Source organism: Colias croceus, chromosome 26 (assembly GCF_905220415.1).
Source record: "Colias croceus chromosome 26, ilColCroc2.1".
In the NCBI taxonomy this organism is placed as follows: domain Eukaryota; kingdom Metazoa; phylum Arthropoda; class Insecta; order Lepidoptera; family Pieridae; genus Colias; species Colias croceus.
In genome coordinates, this window is record NC_059562.1 from 4639241 (window position 1) to 4658573 (window position 19333).

Sequence of the window (19333 nt, forward strand, 5' to 3'; positions counted from 1 at the left end):
AAAATGAATCGCAAAATGTGTTGGGAAGCGCATAACTCGAGAACGGCTGAACCGATTTCGATAATTCTTTTTTTATTATATTCTTTGAAGTACGAGGATGGATCTTAATTCTTATGTAGAGAAAAAACGTAAACAACGTACCACGGGCGAAGCCGGGCGGACCGCTAGTAATATTATAAATGCGAAAGTAACTCTGTCTGTCTGTCTGTTACTCAATTACGCCTTAACTACTGAACCAATTTGCATGAAATTTGGTATAGAGATATTTTGATACCGAGAAAGGACATAGGATAGGTTTTATCCCGGAAATCCCACGGGAACGGGAACTATGCGGGTTTTTCTTTGACTGCGCGGGCGATGCCGCGGGTGGAAAGCTAGTATAAAATAAATGAACAAAAATCCTTTTTTTCCATTGATCCATTATGTCAAACAAACTTGTTTATATATGTATGATTGTATGGATCGGAACTGGGCGTAAATTATAATTTGCGTAAATTATAATGTGTGTATTTTGATGATTTATGATCTTCGAAATGTAATTGCATAAATAAATGTTTGATTTTAATTTTGAAATCTATTTCACCAGCCGAAAGCTTTTCCTGAGTGACATTATAATATTAAGAGATTTTTTTTCTGCAGGGTGTCCCACTATCGGTATACTAAGCGCGAAGGAACTTGTAGACCTACATACACTGATCACGTAAAAAATACTTAAACAATAAAATTACGCCAAAGTTTATTGCCAAATTTTCCTTAAAATTCGTGTTTTCTTCTCTAGCTTCGCGCAGCCGGCATATAACGTTTTGCTAATGTGAGCATTTTGTCTATGAAAACATAATTTTAAACGATAGCTCACGTACTTGTGGCTTCTTTGAAGTTGGGCGGGTTGCTTGTTAGGGATGTACATGTTTTAAGAATTCATCTACAAATTGAAAAAAAAAATACATCTGGAATTTAATAAGTACTTTTTTCGTACTCAGCGTATGCAAAACTATAACCTCCATTGAGCTTAGAATACCAACGTTGGGGACATCCTGTATATTGGATATTTTACGTTAAACATTTTCCTCTCTAAAATATTATTTGAAAAATTGTGAAAGAAAAGTAATAACACCTTTGGGATACCTATGTTTCTGCGTACGCGATCTATTAACTATTATAAAAACAGGATTACAATTTTTTTTATCAATACATTTCTTTCTTTGTACATCCATATATTATACATTTTTATGTAATTTTATGAAATAATTTTTCCTATTTTAGTAGAGTTCCGCTCTACAATTTCCATTTTAAACGTTGAGACGAATCACGAAAAATACAACTTTTATACATTCATACAAAAGTTAATAATGATTAAGGTAAATCTTAAACGTGAGAGAGTTGAAAAACTAATTATTACAAAATGAATGAATGTAATGTTCTGGGGCGGGGCGCCCACATAGATCCGGGATAAAAAATAAAAAAGCTCCTGTTATTCGGGTTATGATTTTCTTTAAATAAAACAATTTTGGGAATTGATTTGGTTATTTATCACAATTGAAAATAGATAAATTGTTTCGCCTTTACTGACTGTGTATGAATGAAACTTGTAATTTCCTACAACTTCTTTCATGTACTATAAAGATGCGGTTTAAGTCCCACAATTAATAACAAAATATTTATAGGTTTCCTACATTAATATTTTATAATTTATGTATACTTTCTACATATTATAGTAAAATACTATATAAATATAGGCTTAAATGGTCGCCGAATTTATACATAATATCTGAAATTTCCTAATAAATTGAAAGTATCATATCCAAAAGCAGAGGTTGCAAACCTGTCTCCCAAATCTAGTTTCACCTAGATGACCTGAGGTTATATGTCAACATTTGCCCTATAAAAGTAAACCCCGTGGTTTGCAGCAAGTGCGAGTAACAGTTCCGTGTGTTTACGCGTCCGCGTTCGCGACCGAGTTTGAAAGTGAAGTGGGTTCGATGCGCAGGGGGGGCCAACCTTTGGTACCTACTGAAATGTATGGCTCTATTTATCTAGATTTATGTATATGTATTTATATACATAGCTAGTATGTATATAAACATGAACTAGTATGATTTTTGTGTGTATGCTTTCATAAGTAGAAATGGTAAGTAAGTATATGTATGGATATAGAACAATTTTTATCCAATATATCGATAAAGACTTACTTTATGAGGCTTTTATGTTATTCCCTTTAGGATTGTTTCATTTTCATAAATAAATTAAAATAATAGCTACGCTATGTTGAAAACTTATTTCGCATGAGAGCCAAAAAAAAAAGAATAAGGTAAATCGTCAATTCAGCTATCGTCAATTCATATTTAAGATAAACAAGATCGTAGATCCAAAACTCTATTTCGACTCTATAACATAATCCATACTTAATATTATAAATGCGAAAGTAACTCTGTCTGTCTGTCTGTTACTCAATCACGCCTTAACTACTGAACCAATTTGCATGAAATTTGGTATAGAGATATTTTGATACCCTAGAAAGGACAGAGGCTACTTTTTACCCCGGGACATAGGATAGGTTTTATCCCGGAAATCCCACGGGAACGGGAACTATGCGGGTTTTTCTTTGACTGCGCGGGCGAAGCCATGGGTGGAAAGCTAGTTTCTTAATAAATCTAATAAGAATATTAATTCTTATAAATTAATCAAATCCAATCCATTACTAATGCACTCATTATCATTACAAATTAAACATTTTCCCAAAACAGATTGTCCACGATTAACTAATTCACAATAATCGCTTTCAAGAAATGTTTCTTTCCCCTGCATGGAAGGCGTGAGAGGTCCGATGGTTGCGTACGATCAACGCAAGCGCAGTAGACGTACGACCGTCGCCCGCGCACCAACGTTCAAGCCGATCACGAGATGGCGCTGTGCTAAACTGACCTGCTATTCTGTGCTGTGAATTGAACCATAGTATGATAGTGAGAGTGAAATGCTACAGCCTAGGTTATTAAGTGGCAGTGAAATGGGCTTTATTAACTGTGTTTTATGGGGTGCAGTGGCGGTGCTTTTGTGTACGACTTTATCGACATGTCAAGGTATGGAACTTTTTTGTAAAGTTTTTCAGACGAGCTTTCGTGGAAAACTTGGAAAAATTTTTGTATAACATTTTTAGAAAGCTTAGTAGAATTAAAATTAGGCTCTATATGTAAAAGCTCATTAGAAATTACGAAAGCTTGGAAAATTATTTTTTATGCAAGCATAATAATTATACGAATATAAAAAAAGGTACATATAAGATACACATTCAAATATATACAATTTAAAATCGTTGCAATGCATATAAGATAAATAATATGAAGGCTGTATAAATGTTAGCGATCTCGAAAGCTCCGCATACAAACGACATCAACGCGCTCGACCACTTATGGTAAATTAACGATAGGTTGACACGAATAAATGTTGAATTTGTCCTACTTTCTTATGTTTGTATTTTTAATCGAGATAATTAACATTTTAAATTTAAAATAAACTAGAGAAATTCTTAGTATAGAGTTATTTACAAAAATAAAGCCGTGTGTAAGCTTTTTTAAGCTATAAAAACATGTATTTAATGCATATTGCAAAATGTTTTTATAGAGTTATTTAAAAATCTACATTTCAAATAACTATTTCAACCTTTATATTATACCTTATTATCATCAATGTATAAAATACATAAAGTCGAATAATTTTCCGATACACAAGATAACCGGAAAATCCGTATGCTATTTATGAAAGGGTTTTGTAACATTACACAGAATTATTCAAAGCCAAATGAATGCGGAGTTGAATCATAATCGTTACCAAATTGCGCGCGAGTTACGCAAATATCATATTCTTAAAAATAATTGTGAAACGTCATTACATATTAATTAATAGACTTAACACGGGATTAAGTAATCGTGTGTAAGAAATAAGATTAATAGCGTAACTTTAAGACTAGGTATATATAAAAGTCTTCTTCAAATTTAATTTATATTTCAGGGAAGTTGTAGAAGAATGTTTTACTGGTTTCTTTCACGGACATGTTATTTTAATGAATGCAATAGATAGGATAACTTTTTGACGTATTAAGCTCATTTTATTTAACTTAAAAGTTTCATAAATTATCCAGAATTATAATTTGTCATTCTATAGAGCGGAAAGCTCTACATACAATATTTCTCTAGGAAAGCTTTAAAAAAAAATTATTGTTAGTTTTAGTCCACCATTTCTATCAGTATACTCTAATTAGCCTTCTCTAATGACTAACAAACATCCTTGAAATTTTAATACAAATAATATAAGAACTAAATACAAAATTTATGATCTTTTCCCATTTAAATTCAATACAAAACCTCGCAATAATATGACAAAACTTAGCAAAACAAACGTGCTAATACATTTACTTCACATATAATATGTCTTCATAGTATCATATATAATATAATATATAATTCGATAGCTCGTGTAGCAAGTTACATTTGCGCAAGCGGTGAACGGTCAAGATGCTAAATGTCAGGCTGAGTAACAATCGCAAACTTGCTTCTGCGATAATTTAAATGTTTTAGTCGCATCTTTGAATATTTTGTAACAAAATTTCTAGATATATTATGTAGAGATGGTAGGTAGAGTCCTTGAACTGCTCTATATGATAATAATAACAGCATTAACGTATTAAGTTCCGTGTACTTTAGTGGGTTATGTAGTAATGGAAAGGTGATCAAATAATTAATTTATTAGTTACTAGCGCTATGATCCGGCTTCCCACGGGTAAACACCCGTGTATACATATAAAACCCACTCTTGAAAATCATTTTGTGCATTCAAAAACCCGAATAGAAACTTGTGCGTAGTTTTAAAGCATCATATCTTATAAAGAGACATATAGCGACTTTGTTATATACTATGTCATGATAGAGACGTATTTACATGCATTTAAATAGTCTTCTGTTGATCTGTTCAAGATACCTTTTATTAATAAATGTTTGAGCATGGCACAGTATAATTATATTCTACGAAAAATCTATAAGTTTATATACAAATAGCAGATACTGTATCTTACATTATTTTTAATCCATACTTTTTGCATAAGCATTTCTTCAAAGTCGGTATCTATTTAGCAAATCCATTTAGATACAATCTCGTTGGTCACGACAGAGTTACAAAAGTGAAATGATTACGTGTATTGGTATTTATTGTTGAACTTTCGATGCTTTTGGAACATATTATCTTAGCAATAGCATAGACATAAGTAATGATATACAATGAAATGTTAAATGTAATTTAAATAAATTAAGTTAAAACTAATTTTGAAAAACGTTTTCTTTTTGTAAATTTAATCACAGATAATCTAATATATATTATAAAGGCGAAAGTTTGTAAGTATGGATGTATGGATGTTTGTTACTCTTTCACGTAAAAACTACTGAACCGATTACAATGAAATTTAGCACACATATAGAGGGTAACTTGGATTAACACATAGGATAGTTTTTATCCCGGAAATCCCACGGGAACGGGAACTATGCGGGTTTTCCTTTGCAAACGCGGGCGAAGCCGCGGGCGGAAATCTAGTATATTATACTTGTAGTATAATGTATATCATTATCTAAATATAACTTGATGCTGCGCTCTATATCTAGTAATGATTTTACTCTGAGGATTCGTATTAATTCGTAAATGTTTAAATGAATACTACATGTTATTTTCTATTCAAACTTTATTATAATAGAACATAAGAATAAATGATGTAATTAAATAGTAAAGTTTTATATACTTACCAGTTACCTAGTTTCTAATAAAACTGACTCAGTAATGCAATTATATTCTTCATTATCATAAATAAATAAAACCACACAATTATATGTGTGGTTAGAAAAAGCGTGTCAACGTCAAATTTAAACATTTTGCTATTAATCTTAATGTTTATTTAAAATAATAAAACAAAACTCTTCATGAGAGAAAGTTAAAAAATTCAAAACATAATCTCTAAAGTATTAAATATTAATTACTAGGTTTCCGCCCGCGGCTTCGCCCGCGCAGTCAAAGAAAAACCCGCATAGTTCCCGTTCCCGTGCGATTTCCGGGATTGCGTCATTTTGCCGGGATAAAAAGTAGCCTATGTCCTTTCTCTGGTATTAAAATATCTCCATACCTACAAAACAGACAGACAGGCAGAGTTACTTTCGCATTTATAATATTAAAGTATAGATTATTTTTTGACAAGTATTCATAAATGTACATAAGTACATATCTCTGTCTTGGATTTTTACCATAATTTTCCAAATTGGCTAGACTAGTTTTAATGAATATTCAATCGTATATTATATACACGTATTTAAAATATTGTTTTGAAAAGAATAATTCATTGAGTAAAAGCAAGTGAAAAACTTAACGCATCTTCATTCATTCAATAAGTAGGGCTGTGCAGAACCTGTTTTCCGGGTCAACAGGGCTCGCCCTAGTGATGTGCGGATGTTTATCTGACATTGCACAGATAAGGACTTTTTCTTTTATTTACCTTTTTTAGTTTCATGTAGAAGAACTTTTGTTTATCGTATAAATAATTTCTTATTCAATTGAAACAATAACCCAAGATTTAATAAAATTGTTTTTTTATCTTGCTACGAGGTTACGAGGAGGTTACGGGTTCGATTCCCTTTGGATAAAAAGGTCTTAATAAATCGTTAATAAACTTAATCGATCAATTATTTTTCTATGGTGTTACATTTAATAAAACAACGTGTGGCACTCGGGGACTGCCGCGGTAAAGCTATTGCATGCTATGCATTCAAGCCACACCTCCGCCCATCGGAGTGGGGAACGTGAGGTTTTTTCGTAACGGAATTTCTCTATTCGGTCCCCGCGCTCAAGGCCCGCGATAGAAGCTATGCAATAGCTTAATAAACACATATTTTTTCCATCATAATAATGAACAAACTTGCTTTACTAAACGCTTAGTTTTCGATATAATTAACGCGTAATTTTACAGTTACTATTGCTTGTATATGTCTATTAATTGCTACGAAATCGCTAAATTACTACATAACGTTGTAAGTGATGGGCGTAGCGAATAGCGAGAAAGTAGGTAATGTGTTTTCGGTAGAATATTTTAATATAGAAATAAAAATTTGCTAAATTTATAATTATAATATTTTTTTTTTGTATTTGTGATATATTGTTCCTGTTAAAGAAACGTTATTATTGTTTGAGACACTTAATTCAAAAGAGCTAAAATAGGATGCCTCTTATATATTTTATTTGCTGTCTTCAATGACTTGTTCTATTAAAAATCACGTATGTATATAAGTTGATTTATTCGAAAAAAATAACCTTATTACACAGGACATAAAAAACCAACATTCATTCATGTTCGTTACATATTTGTCTTCAATAATTACATGCATACAAATAGTTTCTTATAAGGTAAAATATGAAAATCGCTATGTCCACACCTTAATACTTTCACAATCTGATGAAAGGTCAAGCTGTGCGTGTGTGTGTTTGTGTGTGTTGCGTATGATGAGTACGAGTCGGCCAATGCTAGCTACTTTCTATTTTTCGATGTCTTGATGAAAAAATTCAAGGGCGCATCGGTTGATTAATTGAGTATTTTGGAGGGAATTTTATAGACTTTTTTTGTATGGAATGTTCTAGTATAGGGAATAGATTAAGGAATGTCGTTTATGCTTATCCTATAACTGAGTTAATTGTAAAGATATATTTAATTTTGTTGAGATATCGATATCACAAAAAGAAGCATATTATTAAGCTATTGCATAGCTTCATCGCGGGCCTTGAGCGCGGGGACCGAATCGAGAAATTCCGTAACGAAAAAACCTCACGCTTCCCACTCCGACGGGCGGAGCTGTGGCTTGAAGGCATAGCATGCAATAGCTTTACCGCGGCAGTCCCCGAGTGCCACACGTCGTTTTTTTATAGAGATAATAATGTACTTAAATTTACCCTGCATACATAACCTACTCTTTTGAATATTCATGTAAAACTTACTATGAATACGTTATGTATATTAGGTGAATTGTATAATGTATATGAGAATTGATAAGCTGTAATGTTAAAGGTTTAAGTTTTAAAGATACTTTGATAAATATTATTTAATTATTGCTTATCTGATGCAACTGAAATTCCTCTTTCAACTATCTAGTTATTATGAAATAATGAAAGCTAGGATGTCGTCGAGGACTGAATTAACCTTTGTTCTAGGGACCTTTACAATTTCATAAGTCAAAAGCAGGAGCTATTAATAAAATCGTAAGTAGAAAGATAATCTTGAAGAAGCTGCAAATGTAGAGATTTAATATAAATTCGACTAATTTTCGATACACAATTGACCTCTTTGATGGTTCGATCCTACCTCTGATACAAAATATGTTATTTTCTTTTAATTAATAAATTAATTAATTATATTGTCTTTATCAACATTATTATTTCCTTAATATATTACTTTCTTTCGTTGGATACCCAAAACTTACAGGAATAGAGTTTTATCTATACTACTCTAATTTGAACCTTATTCCTTGTAACATTAGGTCATATTTGTTAAAAAATAACATTAGAAAGTTGTTCAGCAGTTACAAGACAATCAGATGTTAACAAGACTTTAATCAATGGTCTTATTAGATTGACACATTCGTTGTGAGGTAATCGCGTACAGACTGACAAAATTGCTAGACGCGATTAAGAACTGTTTTGCAATAAAATTCATATGGTGTGATATATTATTTACATTTAAATAGAGATAGAGTAAAATAATATGTTGTAAAGGCTTTTAAGGGAAAAAGTAGGCTGATGATGTTATTGTTGATAAAGTTAGCTTCGTAATCCTTCTTATCAAACTTTCGCGTTTATATAGAAAGTTTCCAAGAACGTAATGATGTATGTTGGTTAGTCTTTACACAAAAACAGGCTATGGTATTTGTAAGAAATTTAGTACAAAGTAAGATTATATTCTGGGTTAGTACAGGTTACTTTTAGGCGAGGTACCACGCGAGTAAAGCCATAAGCTGCAGCTAGTTATATATCATTTAAAAATTATAAAAAATTACGCATTTCAACTCATCCAAATTAGGTATAAAGATACGCGTAAAAAGCACACAAACATATTAATTGAGATGTACATAACATGTACGACAAATGAACTATTGACATTTGTACATGTTGAAAGCAAGGTGCGAGTCACTAGCGAATGGCTTCGTTATTTTATGTTATGTCATCGTGTAAAGGTTACACAAAATGTCAGATAAATGATGTGCAGGATGCTATAATATTTCTATTATTGTAGGGCAAATACCAAGTAATATACAGTGGTTTTGATATGTGAGAGATTGTCGGAAGTGAGTTTTTAAATAGAATAGGTTATTATGACTATTACTACTAGCTGTGCCACGCGATTTCACCCGCGGACGAACCCTCAAAATAAAGTACCTATTTCTATAGCTTATGTGTACAGTTTCATTCATAGATCCAGTCAGTCAGGTACTATATGCTAATTCGTTATAAACATACTTACATATATTACTCATACATAATATTAGTTAAGATTCTTTACTATTGCTATTGTATACATAAATAGAAAAAGAAATAGAAACACAAACAGCTAAAATTTACTCAAACTCAAAGCACAAAAGTATCATAGAGTTCTATTGAGGTAAAAGTATCTACCCTAATATTATAAAGAGGAAAACTTTGTTTGTTTGTTTGTTTGTTTGTTTGTTTGTTTGATTGTAATGAATAGGCTCATAAACTACTGGGCCGATTTTAAAAATTCTTTCACCATTCGAAAGCTACATTATCGTCGAGTAACATAGGCTAGGTTTTATCCCGGAAATCCCACGGGAACGGGAAAGCCGCAGGCGGAAAGCTAGTCTGTCATAAAAATGTAAAGCTCAGTTTAAGTATCTTTGACCTCAGTTTAAGTAGTAATTGAATGACAGTTCATATTAATAAGAGTTAGACTACAGTTAATCTAAAGTGGAGTAAGAAATGTAACCAAATAGGAACGGTTCTTTAAATTGCAAGATCACCATTATTATGTTAACGTTACTAAATCTAGGCTCTTAGTGGATAGAGCTTGATGCTACAGTAATAATGTATACAATTGTTCTGGAGGAAATAGGACTTAATAATGGTGGTAAATAGAGTTCAGTTTTGATTGAGCTTTTTTGCAGGCCCTGGTAGAATGTTTATAGAAAATTAAGATGTTAAACAGTAGGTAGACTGTATGAAATATCTTGATGGTTATGAAAAGAAAAGACTCTATTTTGAATCGATATGTTGGATAATATTGTTGTCTGTTTTGTAAGTTGTCCTAAATAAATAAATAAATGGATATATGTAAGAATGCATTTCTTTTAAATTAGCAGGGCTTTCAAATTGTTACTAATTTAGTATACCTACCAAGTTTCAGAACATTTTACATTTCCATGAGTTTATTAAGATTTCAAAGTAGATTATATTGTAATCTACATTTAATATTCGCGAATTTTACTTAGAATGCTTCTTTCTATTTGACCGACATAAGAATTATATCTTAGAAATACTTATACAGATAGTGATCCATAGAAAATACTAGAATATTTGTACGTAGGAAACGACAAAAGTCACGGACAACCACTAGTACATATACGTTATTATACAATCGATACTTTCCCATACTTGTATACAAATTAGTTTTCGTGTATCATTGAAACAAAATTGTCTTATGTATTAAGGTTATCGGGAAGTGCATTTTAGGTTATTTCGAAGTTTGAAGGTCATATAAAGGTTGAATAACTGGTGTGATTATGTGCGGTTTTGTTATTTCCTTCGACATGTTCCGTTGAATGTATTATTTTTTTTTTAATAATTTCGTAGCTCAAATATGCTATTTATGTAAGATCGGAATAGTGTATAATATAGGTATTATAATATGGTCTATGTTACTTATATTATCTATAATAATATTAGAATGCGCTAATCTCAGGAACTACTGGTCCGAATTGAAAAATTATTTCGGTATTAGATAGTTGGTAGTAGTTTGAGTTTTGAGTTTGAGTTTGTTTGATAACCTATTTTTAAGGCTATAGGCTATATATCATCACACTAAGACTAACAAAAGTGAAGCACTGCGGGTAAAACCGCGGGGCACTGCAGCTAGTAGGTTAATCTGTTTTAGTTTTAACTTTTTAATAACAACGTAACGTTCTAGCATACGTTTATGAAACAGAAACAAAAACTTATATGGTACTAGCTTACCACCCGCGGCTTCGCCCGCTTTCTCAAAACGATTTGAGATTTAAACTATCCTATCTCTCAAGTTGGATCGAACTGCACATGGTGTGCGAATTTTATTACAATCTGTTAAGTGGTTTAGGAGTCCGTGACACGCACAGACATATTATATTAAGGTGACACGAGATTTATATATATTAAGATTATAATATTATGTAACACGTTTTTCATTGTTTTTATACTTTAATAGCAATAACTATTATATCATATTGCGTGTAAAACTGCAATTTAAATAGAAGGTCAATTAAATAGTGAATTTAGCCTCGAATCCGATCAATTACGGACCAGGAAATATTATTTGGTAGCCTACGAATTTTCATACTTGTCAACCTTAGTTTAATTTGAAAGTTGTGTAATAGATAACTATATTATAAGAGTGCATAACTGCATAGCTTGTTCAAATGTTTGATTAGAAACAACGTCTCATAGTATTTTATACTTACTTTTTGGATTTCTTCAAGAGGAGAGTGAACAGGTACTGGGTACATTCTAGGGAAGCACGCTCAATCTTAGGCCACATCTCAGCTTACCATCAGGCGAGATCGTGGCCCAGCGCTCCCCTATCGCAGCGTAAAAAAAAACATCGAGGTAAGGTGAAAAAAACATTTGGTAAGGAAAGAGCTTTTCAACAAAAGGTTTAATATTCATCATTACATAGTATTTAAAACAAAGTCGCTGTTTATCCGTCTCTATGTATGTAAATCTTCAGAAATACGTAACGGTTTTTGATGAGGCTTTTAAATAGATTAAGAGTGGTTCTTGAGGTAGGTTTTAGTACATAATTTGTCAAGTTTTCGACAAAGCGGGCGAAGCTGCGTACGAAAAGCTAGTTTATTATATTACTTTGTTGATTGATTTTATGATTGTGCTAAAATTATATAGTAAATATTATAAAGGACACGTATCAATAAATTTAAATATACTATAGCATTGTGTAAGATAAAAAAATATCTATAACTAGCTGTTCCGCGCGGTTTCACCCCCGTGGCTCGGCTCCTGTTGGTCGTAGCGTGATGATATATAGCCTATAACCCTCCTCGATAAATGTGCTATCTAACAACGAAAGAATTTTCCAAATCGGACCAGTAGTTCACGAGATTAGCACGTTCAAACAAACAAACAATCTCTTCAGCTTTATAATATTAGTATAGATAAAATTATATTGTATGGTACATAATATCACAATAATTCGACCGTGAAATTATAAATTGTATAAAATGTAGTATAAAACAATTCTTATATAATAAAGAGGGAAGTGTGAGTATTTGCAATAACTTAATTCTGAGGTAAGATGTTACAAGATGTAATGAGAGGTTTCGGAGCTAATGGCTTGACGTAACTTGTAACGGAGGTATTTTCTTGTTTATTATATTTAGAACTAGCTTACCGCCCGCGGCTTCGAACGCTTTGACTTAAACCTAATAAATTATATACCTTCCTCTTGAATCACTCTATCTATTAAAAAAAAAACCGCATCAAAATCCGTTGCGTATTTTGAAAGATTTAAGCATACAAAGGGACATAGGGACAGAGAAAGTGACTTTGTTTTATACTATGTAGTGATGATTTGGTAAAATATTCTTGTAATGAAATGAAATGAAATGAAATGAAAATACGTTTATTATGGATACATACCAAAAATACAAAAAAAAGAAACAAGAAACTTAAATCTAACTTAAATATAATGTATTCCACAATAGGCCTGCCACTCAGTGCAATACACTGATTTTCAGTGGTTGCCTTAGGATGCCTTGCTGACAGTGGATGTATTATTGCTCAAACTGCAGTGAAAAGTTATTAAAAATATATATATATATATATATAAGTAAGTTATATATATTTAATTAAATATTGTAATAAATACTTGATTATAATTATACTTACTTAGTGAATAGATAAAATTACACATTGACTTAAAGTAGCAGAGAGGTTATTGGATAAATACTTAAATAATCTATAAACAAATAAGAACAATATTGGGGATGCAATATTTTATAAAAAAAAATAAATAAAAATAAAATAAAAAATAAACAAACAATTAAATAAATATTTATATAAATATTGGGGATGCTAATTTTTTCTTGTTAACGTTTTTGTAAATCGAGAAGATATGACTTTAACTTTTTTTTGAAAGACGATAAGCTTTGTTGTGAACGAATAGGCGGTAATCTACACCTTTTACGTGTTAAAGAGAATGAATTGTAAGTTTTATTTGTAGAAAAGTCAACTACTTAAAGTATTTTTAAAATTATAGGTATAGGTTAGGTAGGAAATTATATTCCTGGGTAAAATTAAATATACGTGAGACTAAGAAAATTATTTTGAATTAAAGAAGAATTCCTACAGTATAAAATGTATAAACGTCCGTTTTTTAGCTTATAAAGAAAAAAAATATACTAAACAAAAACCTAAACGAATAAATGAATACGATTTTGCCCCCTTAGGTAATTATACATCCTTACACATATTCAATCCGTACTAGGTGAAATGGGACAACACTAGTTCTAAAAAACCGATACCGGATAACTAGTGATGTGACCGAGTGAAATGGAACCGGACAAAGTATTTGTATCGAGTTTTTATAACCGGTGAAAGTCGGTTTGAGGTTGACATCTTGAGATTGAAGATACGGTCGGTTAGAAGACGAGATATATAGTGAAAAGGATTCTTAAATGACATCATTTAACGAATAAAATATTTATGATTGTATCTTCAATTTGAGTAATAAGTCTCTTTGGAGTTGCGTGAATATACCAATTAGAAGCAACATTTTATACTCGAAGCAAACTTGAACACTACTCAATTTGATTAATAAAACAAAAATAATTTAGCAGTTAACGCGAGCCTATCGAAAAAAACTATTTAATTGCAATGACAAATACGCTACATTAAAATACGGTTGAACCTAGTATCTGTGGTTCAACTAACTAAAATAATAAATCAACGCAGAACTCATGAGCCCACATAAACATATTACAATGTAAAGAAGTGCCTTTTAACCTATTTACTTTAGCTTATCAGGCGAACCACCAGTTCGGTTGCTTAAAAGTATTATATTATTTCCTTCGTTGTTAATAAATCCTACTAATATTATAATTAATGCGAAAGTTTGTATGGATGTATGGATGTTTGTTACTCTTTCACATAAAAACTACTGAACCGATTACAATGAAATTTAGCACACATATAGAGGGTAACTTGGATTAACACATATGATAGTTTTTATCCCGGAAATCCCACGGGAACGGGAACTATGCGGGTTTTCCTTTGCAAACGCGGGCTAAGCCGCGGGCGGAAATCTAGTAATTTTATAAACCACCTGACCAACGTCTTCGTAACACTATTAAATTATCAGCGACCAACTATTGCTTGTAAGTTACATAAAACATTGCACGCAGTCAACCGTAGCCCGGTAGCAGACGCTGAGAAGTGGGCAAGTGTAACGGAGATAATTGAGTTAATTACCTTTGTTAATGTAGCATCATATGGGAGAAATCATGGGAACTTTATTTGGTGGGTTAGGAATTCAAATATAGTGCATGTATGTTTTGATCTGTGCTTTTGGATAAGTATTTGATATGTTTTAAATATAATAAAGGCTGACTTCTGAAAAGTGATTATATTATTTTATAAAACTGTTAATGTAATAATGAATATTATATTATGTTCTAATACCTATTCTTTCATGAAATGAATAGTCATTAACTTATGAATAAAACACATTTATTTCTTATAATAAAAGTCATTAAGAATAGCTTTTAAAAGTACTAAATAGTAGTTTTTCACGAACATTAATAAGGAAGCCAAAAAAATCTGTAAATTAGGTGAATCTCAGAATGACGATGAAGTCGTGATGTAGTACTTATGCATAACCATAGTAGTAGGTTGAAATTACTGTTTTATCACATCAATAGTGAAATTAACACACTTCAAGAGGAGGGTCAGAGGGTGAACAGGTACATTCTAGGGAAGCACGCTCCTTCAGTGCACATCTCAGCTTACCATCAGGCGAGATCGAGGCCAAGCGCTCCCCTATCGCAGCAAAAAAAAAAAACATCATTCGTATATTTACTGATAATATATTCATATATTACTTATAATAAAAGATGACAATATTGCCCACCAACGTATTAAATTTGAATAATAAAATAACATCAAATATTATTTTCACGTAACAATTTTCTTTTCGTTATTTACGACATCCAACGCCCACTAAATAATAGAAAATGAAATTACCATAACGAAATATGCACACAATTTCTCTACAAACAAATATTCAGTTTCTATATTAAATAAATCCGGCAAAGTGAAAGTGAATACCGGAGTCGTGGCAAGCGAATCTTGGCCCTTGACAAATTGCCAAGTTTGAGTCATCTTTCTAGATTGTTCTAGAATTTGCAGTTTGTTTACAGATTTATATGAACGTGGAATCGATAAATCCATACTTTATTAACCGACTTCAAAAAAAAGGAGGAGGTTATCAACTCGGCCGGTATATTTTTTTTTAATATTATAAATGCGAAAGTAACTCTGTCCGTCTGTTTGTTACTCAATCACGCCTAAACTACTGAATCAATTTTCATGAAATTTGGCATGGAGATATTTTGATACCCGAGAAAGGACATAGGCTACTTATTACCCCGGGACATAGGATATTTTATCCCGGAATTCCCACGGGAACGGGAACAATGCGGGTTTTTCTTTGACTGCGCGGACGATGCCGCGGGTGGAAAGCTAGTATGATATATATTAGTTAATAATGACACTACGTTACTATTTATGCTTTCTGTTAATAATTGTAGGGTAAAAAAAATATAGAGCATTTTTATTTCAGAAATAAAATTTATAAATAATCACTTTATTTGATTTATTTTAATGAATTTGGAATAAAAATTAAACCCCCAAAATATTCTTCAACCATTTACTTCCGTATTTTAAAGAAAAAAGTAAACCATTGTCAAACTCAAACTCAAACATTCATTTATTCAATTATGGTCCGGGAGCCAGAAGCATATTTTATGACCAAGTTCCTCTCAAGCGGTAATTAGTAAAATGCATCAAAATATAGTATTATGAAGCCTCGTGAACGTCAGCTGGAGCTCGGTTGGGGAGGTGAGCGGTTGTAGCCTCCCACGCACGTAAGAAAAAAAAGTATATTCAGTCATTTCCTCTCAGCTAAAAATTTGTCAAATTGTAGCTAACCCAATATCTCAATGAAAAATAATAATCAGCTGGTTACAGCATGGTGTATTATGCGTCAGCTGGTGTCTCGAATATAATGAGACATTAACAAAATCATCGAGATACGTGGAATTCCATCAACATAAGTCCCCGTAAAATATAAGTAATAACTTTATTAATTATATATTATACTATTATTTTTTTAATAATTATAGTTAACTAATGTTTTTAGTGGGTTATTTCATATTTGTTACACTTTTAGGTAGTTATGTGAATTTGATGATATTATGATAGTTATTTTTAAATGCAGTTTATAATATTTGTAAAAACATGTTTACCGATGTGGCTGAATGTACGTAGTGTAATCATGTGCACAACTAACCACCTCCAAGTACCTTATTACTGTCTATATTATGCTAGCGTGTGTTGCTTGAATTTTTAAAAATAACGATAATAATTAAAGATACGTCATTTCATCTCAGATGAAAATTTGTGAGCTGATTGTTAATATACTGATGCGATAAATAAAAAAAAATCAGCTAGCAATAATTCGAGGAAAACCTAGTAAGTTGATGCATATAAATTGGCAATAGATGCTTCTGTCTAACTCCTATGTAATAACTTTCAAAGTATCAGCTGACGGTTTTTCCACCCAGATACAGCCAGCTGACCTATATATATATCCACAGTTACATATAAGCTATCATCAGGTAAATTTTAGTTTGAGAGGAAATCACGGAAAATAATTTTATTTTTTTCATGTTCGAGACACCAGCTGACGTATAATACACCATGTTGTAACCAGCTGATTATTTTTTTTCGTTGAGATATTGGCTTAGCTACAATTTGACAAATTTTTAGCTGAGAGGAAATGAATGAATGTATTTTTTTTTCCTACGTGCGTGGGAGGCTACAACCGCTCACCCCCCCAACCGAGCGCCAGCTGACGTTCACGAGGCTTTATAATACTATACTCTGATGCGTCTGACGAATTATCTCTTGAGAGGAAATAATTAACCAAATTTGCACCTGGCTCCCTAACCATTAGACTACTATTTAGTAGCACTTTCGAATCGTCATTACATAGGTAGGTATTTTTAACATTTACCACCGATTCGGAAAGCAGTATCTATGGAGAAGAATCGGCATGAAACTCCATAGTTGCTTAATATTTTATACATTAATTGGAAATAGATATCATTTACAAATAATCTAGTGAAAGCAATACTTATTATATTAAATATCAAACACACGAACACGTCGAGTGGTTCAAAATAATGAATCGCTTTTTGATTGACGTGTATTTTATATAACAATGTTTGGAACAATTATTTATTAGGCAATTGTTTTTTGTAACTCATATATTCTTACATATATTTTTCTCCTTACTTTTGCTAGAATACAAGTATTTTTATTGATAAATAAATGTTCTATTTTCTGTTTTAATTCAATCACTAAGTGTTTATTGAGAGAATTACTAATGTGTACATTAGTAATTATAAATTAATAATTAATTAATTAATTAATTAACAATTAATTAATTAATTAATAATTAATTAATTATTAATTATTATTTTATTTATTGTAAATTATTGCAACTTTTAATGTGTATTATGTGTAAATTTTGTTCGACGAAGAAATCTTCTTTATTACAAATCGCAAAACTGTTGATGGAAAATTCTGCAATAACTAAATAACAAGAGAATTCAAAGTCAATTAGTAGAATTTTGCTAGAACAATCCAAAAACATAATTTTATTACCTTGTTCTGACCTCAATAAAATTGACATTACATAAATATAATTGCAATAGCTACTATGTCAATATAGTCTTATACAACCTTATGTAATTCTTTTATTCTTACATTAGTTGTAATAGTCTATGCGAATTTAATATTCGTCTTAGATTTTCTTTAGAAAATCATCATTCTATTGACATAGTGATATCTTCCCTATTGCAATATGCATACATATAAAATTTTCGTCACAATATTATACTTAACATACTCCTCCGGAACGGAACCGGAACGGAACGGAACTGGACTGATTGTGATGAAATTTTTTGTATATCGGATATGTCTGAGAATCGGACAATATCTATTTTTCATATCTCTAAATCATAAGAGTAACTAGTAAGGAAGACAACGTTTGCCGGGACAACTAGTATTTATATCAAGTTAAATGAACAATAATTAAAAACTAGAAAATCTATTTATAACAATACTTTGCTTAATCCTTATGTTTCGTTTTCGCATGAAACAAACTCACGCGAAATCTGCAATTAAAAGTGGTTTAAAATTTAGCAATTGTGATACAATATTACTGTAAAACTTAATTGTTTCGATAGCAATGAAGTAAAATTTGCTTGCATCAGTTATCAATCTACAATTATTTATTAGTTAGTTTTAAGCAATTATTTCTGTCAAATTGTACTTTAATTTAATGATATTTCCCTTTATTTTCAGGTAATTGGCGGACTTACAAAGGATTGGTAACACAGATGGGTTTGAAATATAGCATTTTATTGTGTACTAGCTTTCCACCCGCAGCTTCGCCCGCGCAGTCAAAGAAAAACCCGTATAGTTCCCGTTCCCGTGGGATTTCCGGGATAAAACCTATCATATTTCCCGGGGTAAAAAGTAGCCTATGTCCTTTCTCGGGTATCAAAATATCTCTATACCAAATTTCATGAAAATTGGTTCAGTAGTTAAGGCGTGATTGAGTAACAGACAGACAGACAGAGTTACTTTCGCATTTATAATATTAGTATGGATAAAAACAAGGACTCTATTATATATAGTAGTTAACAATTACACAGAATTTTTTATTTATTTACTAGCGGTCCGCCCCGGCTTCGCCCGT

At 31.5% G+C, this 19333-nt stretch overlaps 1 protein-coding gene across 1 annotated transcript in view; it reads left to right on the top strand.

Annotated features, from left to right (window-relative positions):
• Positions 1 to 2850: 2850 nt before the first annotated feature.
• Positions 2851 to 19333, top strand: part of LOC123703411 (mucin-17) — a 69149-nt gene continuing 52666 nt past the window's right edge. The window contains exon 1 of the mRNA XM_045651371.1: positions 2851 to 3077. Coding sequence (XP_045507327.1) covers positions 2972 to 3077 — 106 coding nt within the window. The 5' untranslated portion in view covers positions 2851 to 2971. The remainder of the gene's footprint in view (positions 3078 to 19333) is intronic.